General features: G+C 36.4%; 2 protein-coding genes across 2 annotated transcripts in view; both read left to right on the top strand.

Moving 5' to 3' along the window:
- Nucleotides 1–16,758, top strand: part of LOC128988971 (farnesol dehydrogenase-like) — a 424,915-nt gene that overhangs the window by 356,589 nt on the left and 51,568 nt on the right. The gene's annotated exons all lie outside the window — the stretch shown is intronic.
- On the top strand, nt 1,480–15,284 carry LOC128988970 (cytochrome P450 4C1-like). Its single transcript, XM_054410782.1, has 7 exons — nt 1,480–1,531; nt 3,370–3,541; nt 4,006–4,112; nt 11,543–11,633; nt 12,919–13,104; nt 14,341–14,410; nt 15,049–15,284. The coding sequence occupies exons 2-7, from the start codon at nt 3,370–3,372 to the stop codon at nt 15,251–15,253; spliced, it is 831 nt and encodes a 276-aa protein (XP_054266757.1). The 5' UTR covers nt 1,480–1,531; the 3' UTR covers nt 15,254–15,284.

The following is a 16,758-nucleotide window of genomic DNA, read 5'->3' as shown; positions in this document are numbered from 1 at the left end:
CAACATTTTATAAGCTATAGGTTTTTTGTTAAACGGGTTGCGTTGAAAAGAAAAAATCACCTTGTATTTCTTTAAATAAATTAGTTATAATTCGACGAAAGCCCTAATTATTACAAAGGAATCGTAAAGCTGTCGGTTTGTTTAGCCATTAGCGAAATATTGATAAGCGGACAGTCGCAGCTCTACAAATCCTAGCTTACAGAGTGAAAGGTGAATCTAATCTAAGTCGATTCAGAAGGTATTTTATATCTCAAGGGTGAAATTAATTGTTTTGTAAGTAGTGTATCCTTCACCAGCTACAGATCGCTTTCGAATTAAGTGGTATTTATTATTTCGCAGTTTGAGTTTTAGAGGTACCTACCCCATTTAGGGACTAGTAAAAATATTTTCAGTATTTTAAGTTATGATTCATGCCCGTATGTTCAAATTGGTGTTATAATATTTTCCCATGGCTAAAATGGTTTTAAGAACTAAATAATGGTGTTTTCAACAAACTTGAAAAACAAGTTGGCTATTTAAAGCAATATAACACACAATGATACTTCTAAAAAATTGTACGCTTCTTATACAAAAGTCTGTGTGGAATTTGAACTTAGGAGGATTAAACATTAATGTTTAATAATGTTTCATCCTCCTAGAATCAACACAGTTTTTTCATTACCAAAGAAAATTTTCAGTTAATAAGCTGCGCTATTCTTGTAAGTTAAAAAAAAACGAAGAAGGGATTCGCTAACATTTTTTATGTATATATATCAAAAACTTTTTTGTTTTGTAGAAGTTTTGCAAAAGCCGAGAGTAGTGATGGAGTGTAGTAAATATCAAAAGGAGTGCTTTAGTGAGTCGGTGGCTCAGTCGGTAGCGTCGCGGACTTCGGGCCCAAGGCAGTGATGTCGTGGGTTCGGATCCTTTATCAGTACAGTTCACCTTTGTACTGTACCGGCTCACTCCTTGCTTTGCTGTAAACGATCCACGCACGGGCGCTTAGTCTATGTGGACGGGCAAATGCAAGGTTAAAAGAGGCCGCCAACCTCTTAAAAAAAAAAGTGAGTGTAAAATACTCTCCTATACAACACGATGCGAAATAGTAAAAATTTACATCATAACTCGGTTTCAGTTGTAACATGGTCTATAGATATATTTACTACCACTGCATAAAAAGGAATTATTCGTTAAAATGTTTTTGGATTGACGTAAATATTAACCAGAACCTTAACCTTAGACCAATATCAAAAACGACATAGACATTTTGTGTAAGGGTTTAAACTATTTCAAAGAATACCTAGAATACTATCATTGGGTTGTATGATAAAGAATGTTGGCCTATTTCTCGTGTTTGCACAGCACCTTGGCCCTGACGGCACGGAGGCGCGTCGTCTGCTACACAACTGTGGTTGGCCAGTTAGGCACAGACCTGTGGCGGAACGTGCGGCCAATGTCCACCGATAACAAGTCGGCCTCCCAGACAGTACACTATACTGTAAGCGCCACTTCACTTTAAACACTACCGTCTTGATATCACACATCCAGCAAGGTATGTGTCGAAGATCTTAAATATCTAATATGTTTCGTAAATAATGTGTAATTTTAAATCTTTTGTTTGATAACACTTTATCAGTTGACGATATTTTTTTAGGATAAATGAATATTGTTTAAGTTTTTGGAAGAGTTTCAATTTTTAAATTAATTTACAATATTTACTAGGTGGCGTTCGCAGAGGCATCCACAAAATTAAGCGGAGTCATCAAGGGTTCATATTAGATTGTTTTTGTAATACTGCAGTAAAAACAGTCGTTTTTAATGCATGCGTCGTGGTTATAAAGTAGCATTTTTACTCTTTAGGGAGTAAATAGTTATTTGTGCAACTAGTGAGCAAAATGTTAACATTGTCTCACTGATGAGCGAATTGGCCACTTTGTTTTCTCAAATCAGTGAGAGAACATGTACATTTTTAGGCAACTGTAGGAAAAATCTTTTTTAGCCACTATGGAGTAAAAATCAGCTGTTGTCAACTCAGTTGTAAATTTCTATTGAAAACGATTGCATGTATCGAAATATGTATCGATTGGTGCTTCGTAATCATTTTAATCTACAGTCTACAGTCTCTTCAAATAGCATTTTAGCATTGCAGACACATTAATCCATTCCCACACTCAACACTCCTTACCATACTCCTACTTCCTTATATATATATATATTAATAAATGAAATAAATAATTAAACATTTAGTATATATATATATATATATTGCGAGTCCCATGCCTCACTTTAAATTAAAGTTTCCTAAAGGTTTCACTCGCTTAGCTTAGTCAAGAGGTGTTAGGTTAATGAGACATAAGACTGCTTAAGGATGTTACTTAACGTGTAATGAACAAAATTAAAAACTTAGCAAAACAACAAAAGTTACAAAGTGTTACATCAGCAAAAGAAACTTTGAAAAGGCAAAGAACAACAATAGTAAGATAAATTAATTTACAACATTAAATTTACAAGAAAAGAAAGTCAATTGAAATTTTAAAAGAATGAGTTACTGACAAATTATATGACTTGTTTGTGTTACAAAACTTTATTTATATATTTTATTCTTTTTACATACTGTTGATTTGTCCCAGAAGCACATGCACCGATACACGCACTCCGAAACTCCTGATCTTCTTGGTCCAGTGGCCCGTGGCGATCTCATCTATTGTCCTCTCCAGGTCCTCCAGCTCCGAGACTCCTCACCCCTCAATCTTCTTCATTAGCCCTTCTCATTGGCTGATTACCGATAGGGTGTGTGGCTTGTAGGCTAACGATGTTTCTTGGAAGTTAGCCCTACCGGTCATCGCCTAGCTCACATCAGCTGGGAAAGGAATTTGTAAATCGATGCTCATGCTACTGTTCAACTCTGTTCACACCAACTGGTCGTCTAAGTGTAACGTGACCAGAGTGTCTGCTTAGATGAGCACCGTGGGTACGGGGTTAATCCCCTTTCTTACAATATTTATTAACGAATAGTGTTTTTGGGTTCTAGGGACATCAAAATGAACAAGTATATTGGTCCTGGCTCCACGTATCACCGTGCCACCTACGCTAATAGCTACTTCCCTATAGGGCAATTCGCTAATAAAAAATAAGTTTTGAAGAAAACTAAAAACAAGATACAATAATAAAATAATTTTATTCGGTTAATCAACAATACAGCTGCTATGTCAAACAGTGTACAAACTGAATGAGGTCTTATAAATACTTATAAAGTATAAACGTAAAGTATAAAAACATTATAACGTAGGTCAAGAAGTGATGTTGGTTGGTCTTGTATTTTATCACTTACTGCTTTGCATGTCCATAACAATTTTCTGACTCTAAATAATAGGTTGTTGTCTTTTTCAGATGATTGTATCAGAGCTTTTTGTCAGTTGTGTCATTCTAGTGGTGGCTGTTGTATTTTTTGTCAAGAAGTCAGTTCAGAGATACAAGTTCAAAAAATCGGTCAATAAATTCCCAGGACCACCTACTATTCCAGTTCTAGGAAATGTCATGGATTTGTTGGTGCCAAGAAATGGTACGGTAATTAGAACCACCTTGCTGTCATATGTATAAGCTGGTGCTATTGAATAATAATATAATATTTTCCACTTGTTTGGGCAATTAGTAATGCTGATTTTACAATAAATTGAAATTAGTTTTTTTACCAAAATAAATACATTTTAAGGTTGTTGTTTCCACTATTGTAAAAATGATATATTACTGTATAACTTAACTATTGTATAGCTTTTTTTTGCGGTTAAATGTGATATTTCTATTTGGTTGGTAATTTTACCCAAAGTAACCTAGTTTTATGTGAATGCATTAAAAGTATTTGTTATACAAAATAAAACAGCAAAATCTTTTTTTTTGCACATATTTTCACATATTATTGCAATAATCTAGTTGAGACATAGGTCACTTGGTCATAAAGCTTTTTTTAAGATTGTCCATTATAAAATGTCATTGATGCTGTAGAAATGAAAAAATTTCATTTTTTAGAACTTATGAAAGTGTTCCGAAGCAGAACTGAGAATTACGGTCCAATCTTCAGAGTATGGAACGGCCCAATAGCGGAAGTCCACCTCACCAGGCCAGAGCATTTAGAGGTGATTAACATAATTTGATCTATATATATATAATCCGATGTATGTTTGTTTGTATGCATGTTTGTTTGTTTGTCCTTTATGGACTCCGAAACCGCTTGACAGATTGTAATGAAACTTTCAGGCATTGTTAAGCATTATTCAAGGATGGTTTGTGTAAAGTTTGGTGCAGATCCGTCAAAAGGGCTCTGCCCCAGTGGCTCTGGAGTTTCCCATGTAACCTTATGAGTATTCATATTTACGGAAAGTAAATAAAAGAAACGTCTTATAACACTTAAAACATATATTTACGCTTATACTGTTACTCACAAGACGGTAAATATACAAAAACGATGGTGAGTGGTTTTTGTATATTTACCGTCTTGTGAGTAACAGTATAAGCGTAAATATATGTTTTAAGTGTTATAAGACGTTTCTTTTATTTACTTTCCGTAAATTTAATAACACGTACAATGCTGATCAAGAAGTTATTTATTCATATTTAAATGGAATTAAAGAATCTTCAAGCTGGTTCAACTAAAGAATTTGATTCTGTGATGTTCAATAGCATTAAAAATTTAATAGGTTTACCAACTGGGTGCAGCACTATTATTTTTTTAAATTGATGACAACAGCTAACTTGCAACCAAAAGGTGAGTTAGCACAGCGAACAAGCTCCAACCAGGACGTGATTGAGCCATGCGAACGAGCTCATCTTGAAAATGAATGAGCATTTGACATAAAACCACATTAGGACAGGACGACGTCTGTCGGGCCAGCTAGTAAAACATAAAAATCAATTTTTTTTACATTAACTAAATTGTTTACAGACTTAAAAATTGTATTGTACTAAGTTGCTCCATCAAAATTAACGGTCATGTCTATTTTATTTTAATTGGTTCATCTATATAAATAAAATTACACTTTTGTTTGTACATCGCTTAGAATTATGCAGTTTTTGGTTATTTTTACGTTTCATATCCTAAGAAAGCCGAAACGAGTCTTATCTCAATTTCTGTCTGTCTGTCAGTCTGTTTGTCTGTCAACTCTGTCATTCTGTCTGTGACGTCAAAATGTAATTTTACGCATCCTACTCTAGAGAACTAAAGAACCGATCAAGGTTCAAATCATTTTTCTGTATTTACTGGATTGGTAAGTGTCTTTGGCTATAAAAACATGGCCTTGCTTCTTTGAAAACAAAATAACGAACCATCAAAAACCCAATTTTGTTAGATTTTTTTCAAATTTTCTTTCAATGTTTACTATATTACATTTTATGAAATAACGATCAGCTGTTTGGATTAGTTCTCACTTCTAGCTGTCACTGATATGTTTACATTAAATACTGTTTACAAATACTGCAACCATTTCCGATCAAGTTTTGTAGGCACATCCAAACCAAGTGAGATTAAAAACTTTGAGACTCACTTAACCGGTTTAATTAAACGCAAATGCAACGATTGTTCTTGAGTTTTAACCGGAGAATTGGGAGAAAAGACCGTGAATCAGTGTTGTATAGTGCTGGGAAACTTACATGTTTTTAAATAATCGTCACTAATAGCTTACAAAAAAGGTTTCTACTCATTGACGGCGCTTCAAGCACAGTTGTGTTAAGTGCAAAGTAAAAAGTCACAACTGCAGTGGGTGATCGTGGATGTTGCTGCGATCTTGGAAGATCTTTCTAATTTCGCTTTGATCGTAACAGAGGTCTTACAGATGTAGCTAAACTCGCTTTTCCAATGTGTCACTTTTGGTTTCTACTCTGGTCGTGGTTGTTTGTGTACATCAAATAAATTACGACCAAATAAGTTAAGTAAGAGAAAAGTGTTTTAATAAAAGAATTAAATTTTGTGTACAATACTCTAGAAAAACAAAAACCAGACTAAATCATAATGCGTTGCTATGACAACGTCATCAGCTGACGCTACACTACTTACCTCTTTGTGCTGCAATTGCTGGACCAGGCTGGACCATATGGAAAATCTTGGCCCATAGCCCATCACTTGGGTAGGCCCTACGTAGGCCGAATTAGGCCTATTCACAACCACATTTTGACAACGATATCGGTACTTTTCCCTAAAAATACCTTCCTACCTACTTAGCCTTCCTACTTAGGAAGTAAAACTACAAACGTCGAAAACCCCAGATTTGAGCGTTTTTTGTCACATTTCCTCCGAATGTTTGCTATATAAAACGATAACCGTTTAGAGATTACATAATATTTTTAATAAGAAAAATTTTTTTGGATAAAGGTGGTTTCTTCAAACTGGCATTAATATGTTAACATTAAAAGTTGCTTACAAATAATGCTATTAATGCTATTAATTCGTGCTGGCATTTTTCCACAAAAATTAAAAATTGCTAAAATAATTCCGGTTTTTAAGAAAGGAGATAAATCACTTTGTCAAAATTATCACCCTATCTCCATTGTTCCAACATTTTCTAAAATATTTGAAGCAATTATTTTAAAGCAGTTAACTAATTATTTTGATTCAAACCACCTGTTAACTGATTCACAGTATGGCTTCAGACCAGGTAGATCCACTACATTGGTGTCAGAAATTACACAGTCCATTTTGAATGCATTTGAAAATAGAGAATCAGTGTCAATGTTCCTCTATGACCTCACCAAAGCTTTTGATTGTATCCCTTTTGATATCTTGATTAAGAAGCTTCAATTTTATGGAATTAGGGGCAACTCATTACAATTACTCAAATCATATCTAACCAATAGATCACAGTTTGTATGTGTTAAAGGTAAAAATTCATCAGTTACACATATCAAGGCCGGTGTTCCGCAGGGCTCTGTCCTTGGCCCTTTTCTTTTTATTGTGGCCATAAATGATCTTCCTCGTAATTTACCTGTAAAATGTACAATCTATGCTGATGACACAACAATCTTTGCTGCCAATAGAGATCTAAACCTTCTTGCCCACACAATTCAGGATGCGAACAATCATGCTTTGAACCGGTTTTCCTCTAATCAACTTATTTGTAATGAAAATAAAACTCAAAGTATAATTTTTTCTCTTTTACAAAACCTACCTGAAAATTCAGTCAAACTTCTGGGAATTTACCTTGACAGCAGATTGAACTGGAAAACTCATATTAACAATCTTTGTAAGAAGTTGTCAAGAGTCATTTATCTTTTTTGGAAAACTTAAACCTCTTATCAGCATGGAGTACCTGAGATCAGCATATTTTGGCTTGTTTCAATCTCATTTGCAATACGGTCTTATTTTATGGGGTTATTCACCTCATATTTATGATGTTCTTTTACTACACTACAAAAGAAAATCATCCGCACAATTGCCGGGGTGGGCCCTGTGGAACACTGCAAACCACTCTTTGTAAAATATCGCATTTGCACAGTCATCAACCTATACATTTACAATGTCTTGATGTACACAAAATGTAATCTACATAAATTTTACACTCGACAGGACATTCACTCACATGACACAAGAGGCAAAGGAGCACTGGACATTCCTCAGCACCGGCTTGCACTTACAGGTAACTCTTTTAAAATTAATTGTATTAAGTTCTATAATAAGCTGCCTGAGCCTCTCTTTGAAGCAACCATTCCTATCTACAAGTCTAAAGTTTACTCGTGGCTGTTAGAAAATCCATTTTACACTCTTCAAGAATTCTTGGGTTCGACTGTTCAAATCTAGCCTTTAGTTTAAGCCTTTTTTATTCTGTTACTTTGTATTATCGACCAATGTATATATTTAGCCTAATTTGACAATGCCTATCTCAATGTATTTGATCAATGGCAATAAAGATTCTGATTCTGAATGGGAAGTAACTTTGATTTTTGAAAATAAAAAAAAAAAAAATTCAATAATACTGTTCAAAGGTTTATTGCGGACATTTTCCATCACGAATGTAAAAAAACAATACACAACGTTTCGGGATCTGGAATCTGATCCCGTCTTCAGGTGAAAAAACTTAACTAACACATTACAACTAACAATACACAAACGCCCAACCTAAGTTGGAATACACTACAGAGGGTAGTAGTCAAAAAATATGCACTGTATAGCAGTCAAGTCATGATACAACATGCAATTAAAAACAAATCACAAAACACTATAATCTATAAAAGGTTTAACGTAAAAAACTCACACAATGGAACACTAATAGCACCGTACGCAATGACTCCACCAATGAGACTGAAACAACATGGTTGACCAATTGGAAACACGGAGACAACAGAAATGGCTTCCGGTTCCTGGAAAAGTAAAACCAACAAAATGGCGGAGCTATGTACGATGCCGCAAGATGGGTGTTAATTCTGTTTATTCCTATCACGAGTTTTACTACGTTAACATAACGTGCGAATTTTGAGGAGAACTCGTTATTTCCATGGGGTAGTTTTGAATTGGCCATATCGATTACATAAAGCTGTGCATGTATTTCGTGGATGGAATGAACCATAATTGTAGGAAATTTGACCACAAATCTTGAACATTTGCAGAACCAAATCCATAACCTTAGTCCAGCCTTGGTACCTAACCAATTATGCAAATGCGATGACTGATGAGATGTGATGGCACTGTTGTGTTTCAGAATTTGTTGTATGTAGTGAGGTTTAGAGGCGTTGTTCGACCTAGCTAGTTGTGTACATCAAAGTAAAAACCCTGTACACATTTTTTTAAATACCTGAATTGACATTAATTTACCTACCGTACTTCACCAAAACCATAGATGAAACATACTCCGTAGTTAGACTATTCCAAAACTTGAACACAGCTCTCATTCTCAATGTAATCATCTATGACACAATTTTCAACCCAATTATTGAAAACTTTTCAACCAATGAATGAATTTCTAGTCTTCTTTCTTGAATTCAATAATATTCTTGAACCTTACAATATGTATAAGCTAACCCGATAAGGAATAATTATATGTTCCTTTGAAACTGATATGTCACACTGATTTCAAAATTTCAAACTTGTTAAGAGCAATAAAGCATAGATTTTTGAACAAAACATTTAAAACGTATCATAAATTCATCATTTTGTTGAAACCATAAAAAATAATGTGTAAACATTTAATTTTGACAGTTTCAGTAGACCTTTGAATACAATTTTAATATTAACAGCTGGTTCATTAAAAGTAGTGTAAAATTATCCATATGGTCGTAATGTAAACAAAACTGCTGAGTGAACTTTAGAAGCCTCTGGGGCAGAGCCCCAAGGGAATTTACCACATTTCTCTTTTGATGGCTCATCTACAGACCAAGACCTTTCTTTAGACACCTCTACCAAGTTTCTATGCCCAGCCGTTCTCTCAAATTAGCTGTCACAAAGAAAAACAGTTTCAAATTAATATTCAGTTTCTGAGAGTAAATTAGTGAAATTGCATATTAGTTAAACTTAATACTGAAACTCACCGAGGCGCCTCAGAATGTAAATCATTGTTCAAGCATTATCCTATACTCTAATACGAGCAATGTTTGCTTGTATGTATTCTTGCTCGCTTGCTTGCCTGCAGAAAGTTCTCGAAAACGGCTCTGACGATTTTCTTCAAATCTTGTAAATAGTTTATTTTTGGCCTTATAGGTAACGAGTTTACTGCAGTTAGAACTGCCAACAAAAATCTGACTGAAAAATGAAACTGAAAGTCACATTTTTTTACATTAGTCTAATGGGTTGCTAAATAACCATCTTGGCTGAATTAAATAACAAGGAAAAAGTAAACAAAAGACTTGAAGATGTCTATCCACAGTATAATAGCAAATTTAAAATACTGTACAAAAGGAAAAAAAAACATCAGTTGTTACTATTGAGCAAAGATTATACTGAAGATTACTCAATACATTGTAGTGTAGTCAAGGGTAGCAGTGTGAAGTGTGGGAACTGTTTATGACAATTAGATAACGGTATCTGCAATCCTTAAATGCTATGGGAAGGGAAGGAAACAGGTCCGTGACGTAGGAAGTGATGAAGGAAGTAGTAATTGCAAGCAGTTCGGAGTGTGGGAGCTGTTTATGACGATTAAATTAAGGTATCTGCAATCCAAAATGTTATGGGAAGGGAGGAAAACAGGTCATTGATGTAGGAAGTGGTGAAAGAAGTAGTCAAGGTGGGCAGTATGGAGTGTGGGAACTGTTTATGACGATTAGATTAAGGTATCTACAATCCTAAAATGCTATGGGAAGGGAGGGAAACAAGGTCCGCGAACGTAGGAAGAGACGAAGGAAGTATTAAAGGCGAGCAGTCCAGGGTGTGGGATCGGCTTATGATGATTAGATTAAGATATATGCCATCCTAAAATGCTATGTGAAGGGAGGGAAACAGGTCCGTGACGTAGGAAGTGATTACGGAAGTAGTAAAGGTGAGCAGTCTGAAGTGTGGGAACTGTTTATGACGATTAGATTAAGGTATCTACAATCATAAAATGATATGGGAAGGGAGGGAAACAGGTCCACGACGTAGGAAGTGGTGAAGGAAGAAGTAAAGGCGAGCAGTCCGGAGTGTGGGAACTGTTTATGACGATTAGATTAAGGTATCTACAATCATAAAATGATATGGGAAGGATGGGAAACAGGTCCGTGACGTAGGAAGTGGTGAAGGAAGTAGTAAAGGCGAGCAGTCCGGAGTGTGGGAACTGTTTATGACGGTTAGATTAAGGTATCTGCAATCCAAAAATGCTATGGGAAGGGAAGGAAACAGGTCCGCGACGTAGGAAGTGATGAAGAAAGTAGTAAAGGCAAGCATTCTGGAGTGTGGGAACTGTTAATGACGATTAGATTAAGGTATCTCCAATCCTAAAATGCCGTGGGAAAGGAGGGAAACAGTTCCGTGACGTAGGAAGTATTGAAGGAAGTAGTAAAGGCGAGCGGTCCGGAGTGTGGGAGCTGTTTATGACGATTAGATTAAGGTATCTCCAATCCTAAAATGCAATGGGAAGGGAGGAAAACAGGTCCGTGACGTAGGAAGTTGTGAAGGAAGTAGTCGAGGTGAGCTGTTTATAACAATTAGAGTAAGGTATCTGCAATCCTAAAATGCTATGGAAGGGAGAGAATCAGGCCCGCGACGTAGGAAGTGGAGAAGGAATTAGTAAAGGTGAGCAGGCCAGAGTGTGGGAACTGTTAATATGGATCAGATTAAGGTATCTACAATCCTAAAATGCTTAAAGAAGGGAGGAAAACAGGTCAATGACGTAGGAAATGGTGAAGGAAGTAGTAAGGCTAACAGTGCAGAGTGTGGAAACTGTCTGTGGCATTTATGCATCTGCAATTCTAAAATGGTATATGAAAGGAGGGCACACAGATCCACGACGTAGGGAGTGGTGAGGGAAGTAGTTAAGGTGAGCATTGAGGAGTTTGGGAGTGCATTAATGTATATGCAATACTAAACTGCTTTCAGAGTAAACTGATGATTTTCCACGAGCAAAGCTCGGTCCCTAGGTACTCTACATTAAGCAATTAATTTTTCTGTTAACAGCTGATCATGAGCAGTTCCATGCACATAGACAAGTCTAATGTTTACACTCTTCTGCAGCCTTGGCTAGGCACAGGTCTATTGACTGGAACTGGTAAGTCAGACCAAATCATACCAAAATAAAGGAAATCAAATTTTTAAAAAGATTAAATAAAATTTGTCTTTAGTGGTGGACATTCTACTTCTATAAACCTTGTAAAAAGAATAGTCAATTTTTAATTGTTAACAAAGTTGACAGTAATTAGAAACGAATAATTATCACTATTATTGTTCAGCTTGAGTAAAATTTGGAATATTTCAAGTATTTAGGTATTCAGTTCTAAAAACATTCAATGGTTCTGCTAAATTCCCAGTACTGTATCTGGTTTCTTATAATACTGATGAGTTTTTAACAACATTTGTGTACTATATTTATTTGTACTCAGTGGCGTCACCAAATCCTTGGGGGGCAAACACCGGGGGTATGGAATACCCCCCACCAAATCAGAGGGGTACGGGTGTTCCCCCCCGGAAAATTTTGCAGTTTTGAAACAAAAAAAGAGAGGTTTAAGCTTATTTTAATTGTCAAAAGCACTTCAAGTTAAAAAAAATGAGTAAAATGTATTTAAATTTAGGCAGAAAGTGAATGAAACTAAGAATTATTGACAACAGACAAAAAAAAATTTTTATGTTGGTAAGTTAGTCATCTAAGAAACGTGATCAATAGTTCCATGATGTATTAATATTGTGTTTGTTAAGAACATGATAAGATAAGATTCATGACCAATTTCTCTTGTACAACATTTAGCAATGAATACGGTTGTTTATAGCCTATAGTTTATAACAGTTTATTATTGTTTTTAAACAAAATACAAGTATTTAAGAACTTAAAAGCAAATAAAATTTTATCACCAATAAAATAATTTGACACAAAAGTACAAAAGGTTCTATTTAACTATATTAAATTGGTAGTCTACAATGTTCAAAATAAATTACGTAAAATTTATTTTAATGCTTGAATAATTCATAAAATTAAATGACAAAGCAATGCTTCTAAAAAATCTGAATTTTTATGTATATATATAAACTAGAAGTAAGTGGTTTATCGTACAGCACCAAACAGAAAAAGTAGATGAATAACAAAACTACTAATTTATGTAAACTCAAAATGTGCTATCTAGGACAATAAAACAATAATAATTGTTGTTTCAAATTACTGTACAAGAATGTATAGATTTTTGTCTGCTGTGCTTTTTAGGATTTGACAGTAGAAAATATTTGTATATTGGCTAGTACAGCATATTTTTTCCTCTAGCCCAGGATCCAGGGGGGGCAAATGCCCCCCTGCCCCCCCCCCTAAATGACGCCCCTGTTTGTACTAACATTTTTCCGACACACAGGAGCCAAGTGGCATTCCCACCGTAAGCTCATCACTCCCACCTTCCACTTCAAGATCCTGGACATCTTCCTGGAGGTGTTTGTTGAAAAGTCGTCCATCCTTGTAGAGAAGCTGCAGAAGGCTCCAAAGGACACTCCCATGGACCTGTACCCCTTCATCACTCACTGCGCTCTGGACATCATTTGTGGTGAGTTTGGTGATCCATCAACTGATGACTGCACTGCTGGAGTCTTATCAATCATATTAAGAGACAGTGATGCACTTTTTGAGCGAAGCTCACTTTCCCTCACTTTGTAACTTCTTTGTAATGGCATCAGAAAGTAATGGCTTGACCAATTGATATGAAATTTGGCCAACAGCTAAAGAATACTGAGCACAATGTTTATGGTAAAAAATATTTGCAAATTTCCTTCTGGGTTTTATTTTACGGGTCACGCAATTCCGCATGTTATTTTAATGTAAGTTGAAAGAAAAATTATATTGGGTTTATGACATATGGGTTTATCTCTTTTCATTTAAATAAGATAAACATATGTTAATTGTTTATAACTGTTTTGTTTACATATCAATGTTTAATTTCATCCCAGGTTAAAGTTGGAATGTAACAGTTTATCAATGGAAGTAACTGTTTTGCTATATTTGTTTTGAGCATGCCTCAAAGGCCACGTCGTAATATTGGTCGTCGCACCAATAATGGAAATATTGTAAGAGAGTGGCGTCGTGAACAAGAAGAACCAGATGAAGCAGTGGCGGAAGAAGCTGATAATGATAGGCAGTTAGCTAATCAATTCCAACATGAATTAGATGCACAACAATTTTACACTTGCACTAACTGTCATCGCCAACAAGCTTTTGTGGACATTGGATCTTCAGAATATGGCTTAGGTTTGTCCTACGTAGGCCATCAAGAGTTAAGACATTTGAAGGCCTGCTTCTGGATCCACCATTTTCACTAGACCGATTATGAACTTATCAGATAAATTTATCACTCTTTAGAACTTAAATAATATCGGGCAAACAAACGGTGAATCTGTTGAAAGGGAACATATTGTAGGTTGTTAGCTGCTTTAGCCATTAACAATCTTTAGATAATGCTTCGCTAATTTATGCGTCTAAAGTGTAACGGCAGACCACCCTAGTTTAATCTAAAATGAATATGCAGGATGGGCATATAACAAGTTAGGTGACCTGAGTAGCGTTACTGCTTAATAAGCTGCTATTGACTAAGACTAGCCGTTTTTTTAGCCAATGCGATTTATCTAAAGCTCTATGATCAAGAACAGATGATTCCCTTGGTCCAGAACCATAAAATCTTAATAAACTGCTACATACATTGTTTAAAAAGTACAGTACATCTAACCATCTAACACAAAGAATGTGTTTATTTATAAATTTGACTTTTAACAATAGCACTTTTTTACAGAAACCGCAATGGGTGTGTCAATCAATGCACAAGACGGGAACAAGTCAGATTATGTGTCGGCTATCTACGAGTAAGTACCAGTACTCTAAATTCATTACTCTAATAAGACTGTTATTTTATTGCTACAGAGCCAATCTATTGTAGACAACTCGATCCTGTGGCGGTAAAATATCTTTAGTAGATTGGTGTATTTTTTCCGGGGTTTTCTGTAAACAACCTGCAAGTATGGAGGCATTAATACTATTTTAATGTCACACAGTATATGACATGAACCAATTATAGCTTAGTTCTCGAAAAATCTGTTAAAAATCTTCATTTGTAGGCATAAGCGGCTAGTGCATCATTAAATTCTCGGTCTTCTGGTAAGAGCCGTGTCAAGTCAATAACACTATGAACAAAACCACACGTTTCGCCCATGCTATGAGGTATCCTCAATGGTAAAGGGAAGTGTCTCAGCTTCAATCTTTCTTAAAGTTTTACTGTATTTATTTTCATTTTAAATAATATAGATGAATGCAGTTTATTAATTTAAACTCTACATTAAGGATTAAAAAATATAATATTCCTAGATAAACCAAGTCTAAATAAACATCTAGAAATGCATTTTTTAAATTACTTTATCCAACCCTTTTTCGTACAAACAATAATTATTCCTAACATTAGCTCAAATGCTTACAATTATCAAATCATTGTTTGGTTAATGTGTAGAATCAGTGAGCTGACCATTCATAGACTCCTGAGACCTTGGTATCATCCTAACTTCTCCTTCTACATGTCCTCCTACGGCAAACGCTACAAGAAGTGTTTAGACATCCTCCACGGCTTTACCAACAAGGTTAGTTCCACCCTGACTTTGGTACAGAGCACAAAGGACACAACCCACTTACTCAAGAAAAAAATTCTAGGCAGTTGACAGTACACAATTGAAGTTACTAATTGTATATTTTGCCACTGAAGGGAAGAAGTAGAATGGGTTATTTACATGCATATTCAGTACCAATCACTTTTAGTAATTTGTAATGCATGTGTTCGCCCCGCTACGCTGCAGCAGGATTCCGTCGACGCACCACAACCGCAACAATGTGACCGCACCCATTAACACCCATGAGTTTGAATCATCCCGCCAAACGGGTCCCGTTTAAACGGACCGGCAAAACAGAATAGTGTGGCACTGGTCTTAGCAATAACTGAAGTAGCAAAAGAGATAGTAAAAAACTCACCTCACTACCTTCCCTGTAGCAGTAAACATAGGTACTCATTAAAATTAATGTTATTTAAATAGGAAATAAATCTGACAATTTTATGGGATTATTTTAGTAGAAATCCAGACAAATAATGAAAATTCGCTTAGTTTGCAGGTTTTCTGCGGCGGGGTAGATAATGATATGTCACTTCTAGACCAAAAAATGAGATTTGGATAATTTAATGAAATTTCCAGTTTTTCAGCACTAATATGTCCTGCCTTTTTTAGGCCAATTTTCAACATTATCAGAAAAAAACTAAAATATTGATGAAATCTTTATAAATATGCCTAAATTTCCATAAAATTGTCTACAAAAGAAAATTTTTAAAAAAAGTAAAAATTCCAATATTTTATTCAATTTTTTAAACATTTTATTTAAATTTTCATTTTTTTTAAATATTTTTTTGAGCTTTAGTGACACGAGGGAAAAGAACTGAGGGAAAGTGCTGAGGGAAAAGTGCCCAGTACTTTCGCCGGGGGGCCGGTACTGGGTACTTCCCCCCCCCCCCTCCAAGCACTTTCTGGCCCTATATAAGGAGCATCCTTGGGGGACTTCGTCAGTTGGGCCTCCGGGCCCGCCCCCGCCGGTAGGCGCCACCGTAGGGTCCCTTCCCCGCACTAGAGGAGTGTTGAGCTCGGTGCTTCCCGTCCCGCACTAGAGGCATGATGAGCTCGGCGCTTCCCGTCCCGCACTAGAGGCGTGTTGAGCTCGGTGCATCCCGTCCCCCAGCACTAGAGGCGTGCTGAGCTCGGTGCATCCCGTTCCCCAGCACTAGAGGCGTGTTGAGCTCGGTGCAGCTGGTTGGCGTGTTGAGCCCCAGCATCCGATTTATTTCAGTTTAAGTCAGCGGGACATCGATCCGCCCAGCACTTATCGGGCAGTCCGCATCCAACAGTGGGACAGGCGACCTCGTAGGGAGCTGCTGCGTTTGGGCTCATGTTGGCGAGCCGCCTAGCACTTCTCGAGACAGGGGAGTCGACGTCCGACAGCGAGACTATGGTGGCATCGTGTGGAGCTGCTGCGTTTGGGCTCTGGTTGGTGAGCCGCCCAGCACTTCCCGAGACGTAGCCAGTTAGAGGACTGCAGGAGCTGAGAGAAGAGGACTGCAGGAGCCAAGAGGAGAGGACCGCAGGAGCCGAAAGGAGAGAACTGCAGGAGCCGAGGAGAGGACTAC

The sequence above is a fragment of the Macrosteles quadrilineatus genome, unplaced genomic scaffold (genome assembly GCF_028750875.1).
Source record: "Macrosteles quadrilineatus isolate MER2022 unplaced genomic scaffold, UCM_ALF_1.0 Scaffold_3__2_contigs__length_128488019, whole genome shotgun sequence".
Classification (NCBI taxonomy): Eukaryota; Metazoa; Arthropoda; class Insecta; order Hemiptera; family Cicadellidae; genus Macrosteles; species Macrosteles quadrilineatus.
This window is presented reverse-complemented; position numbering and strand designations above follow the sequence as displayed.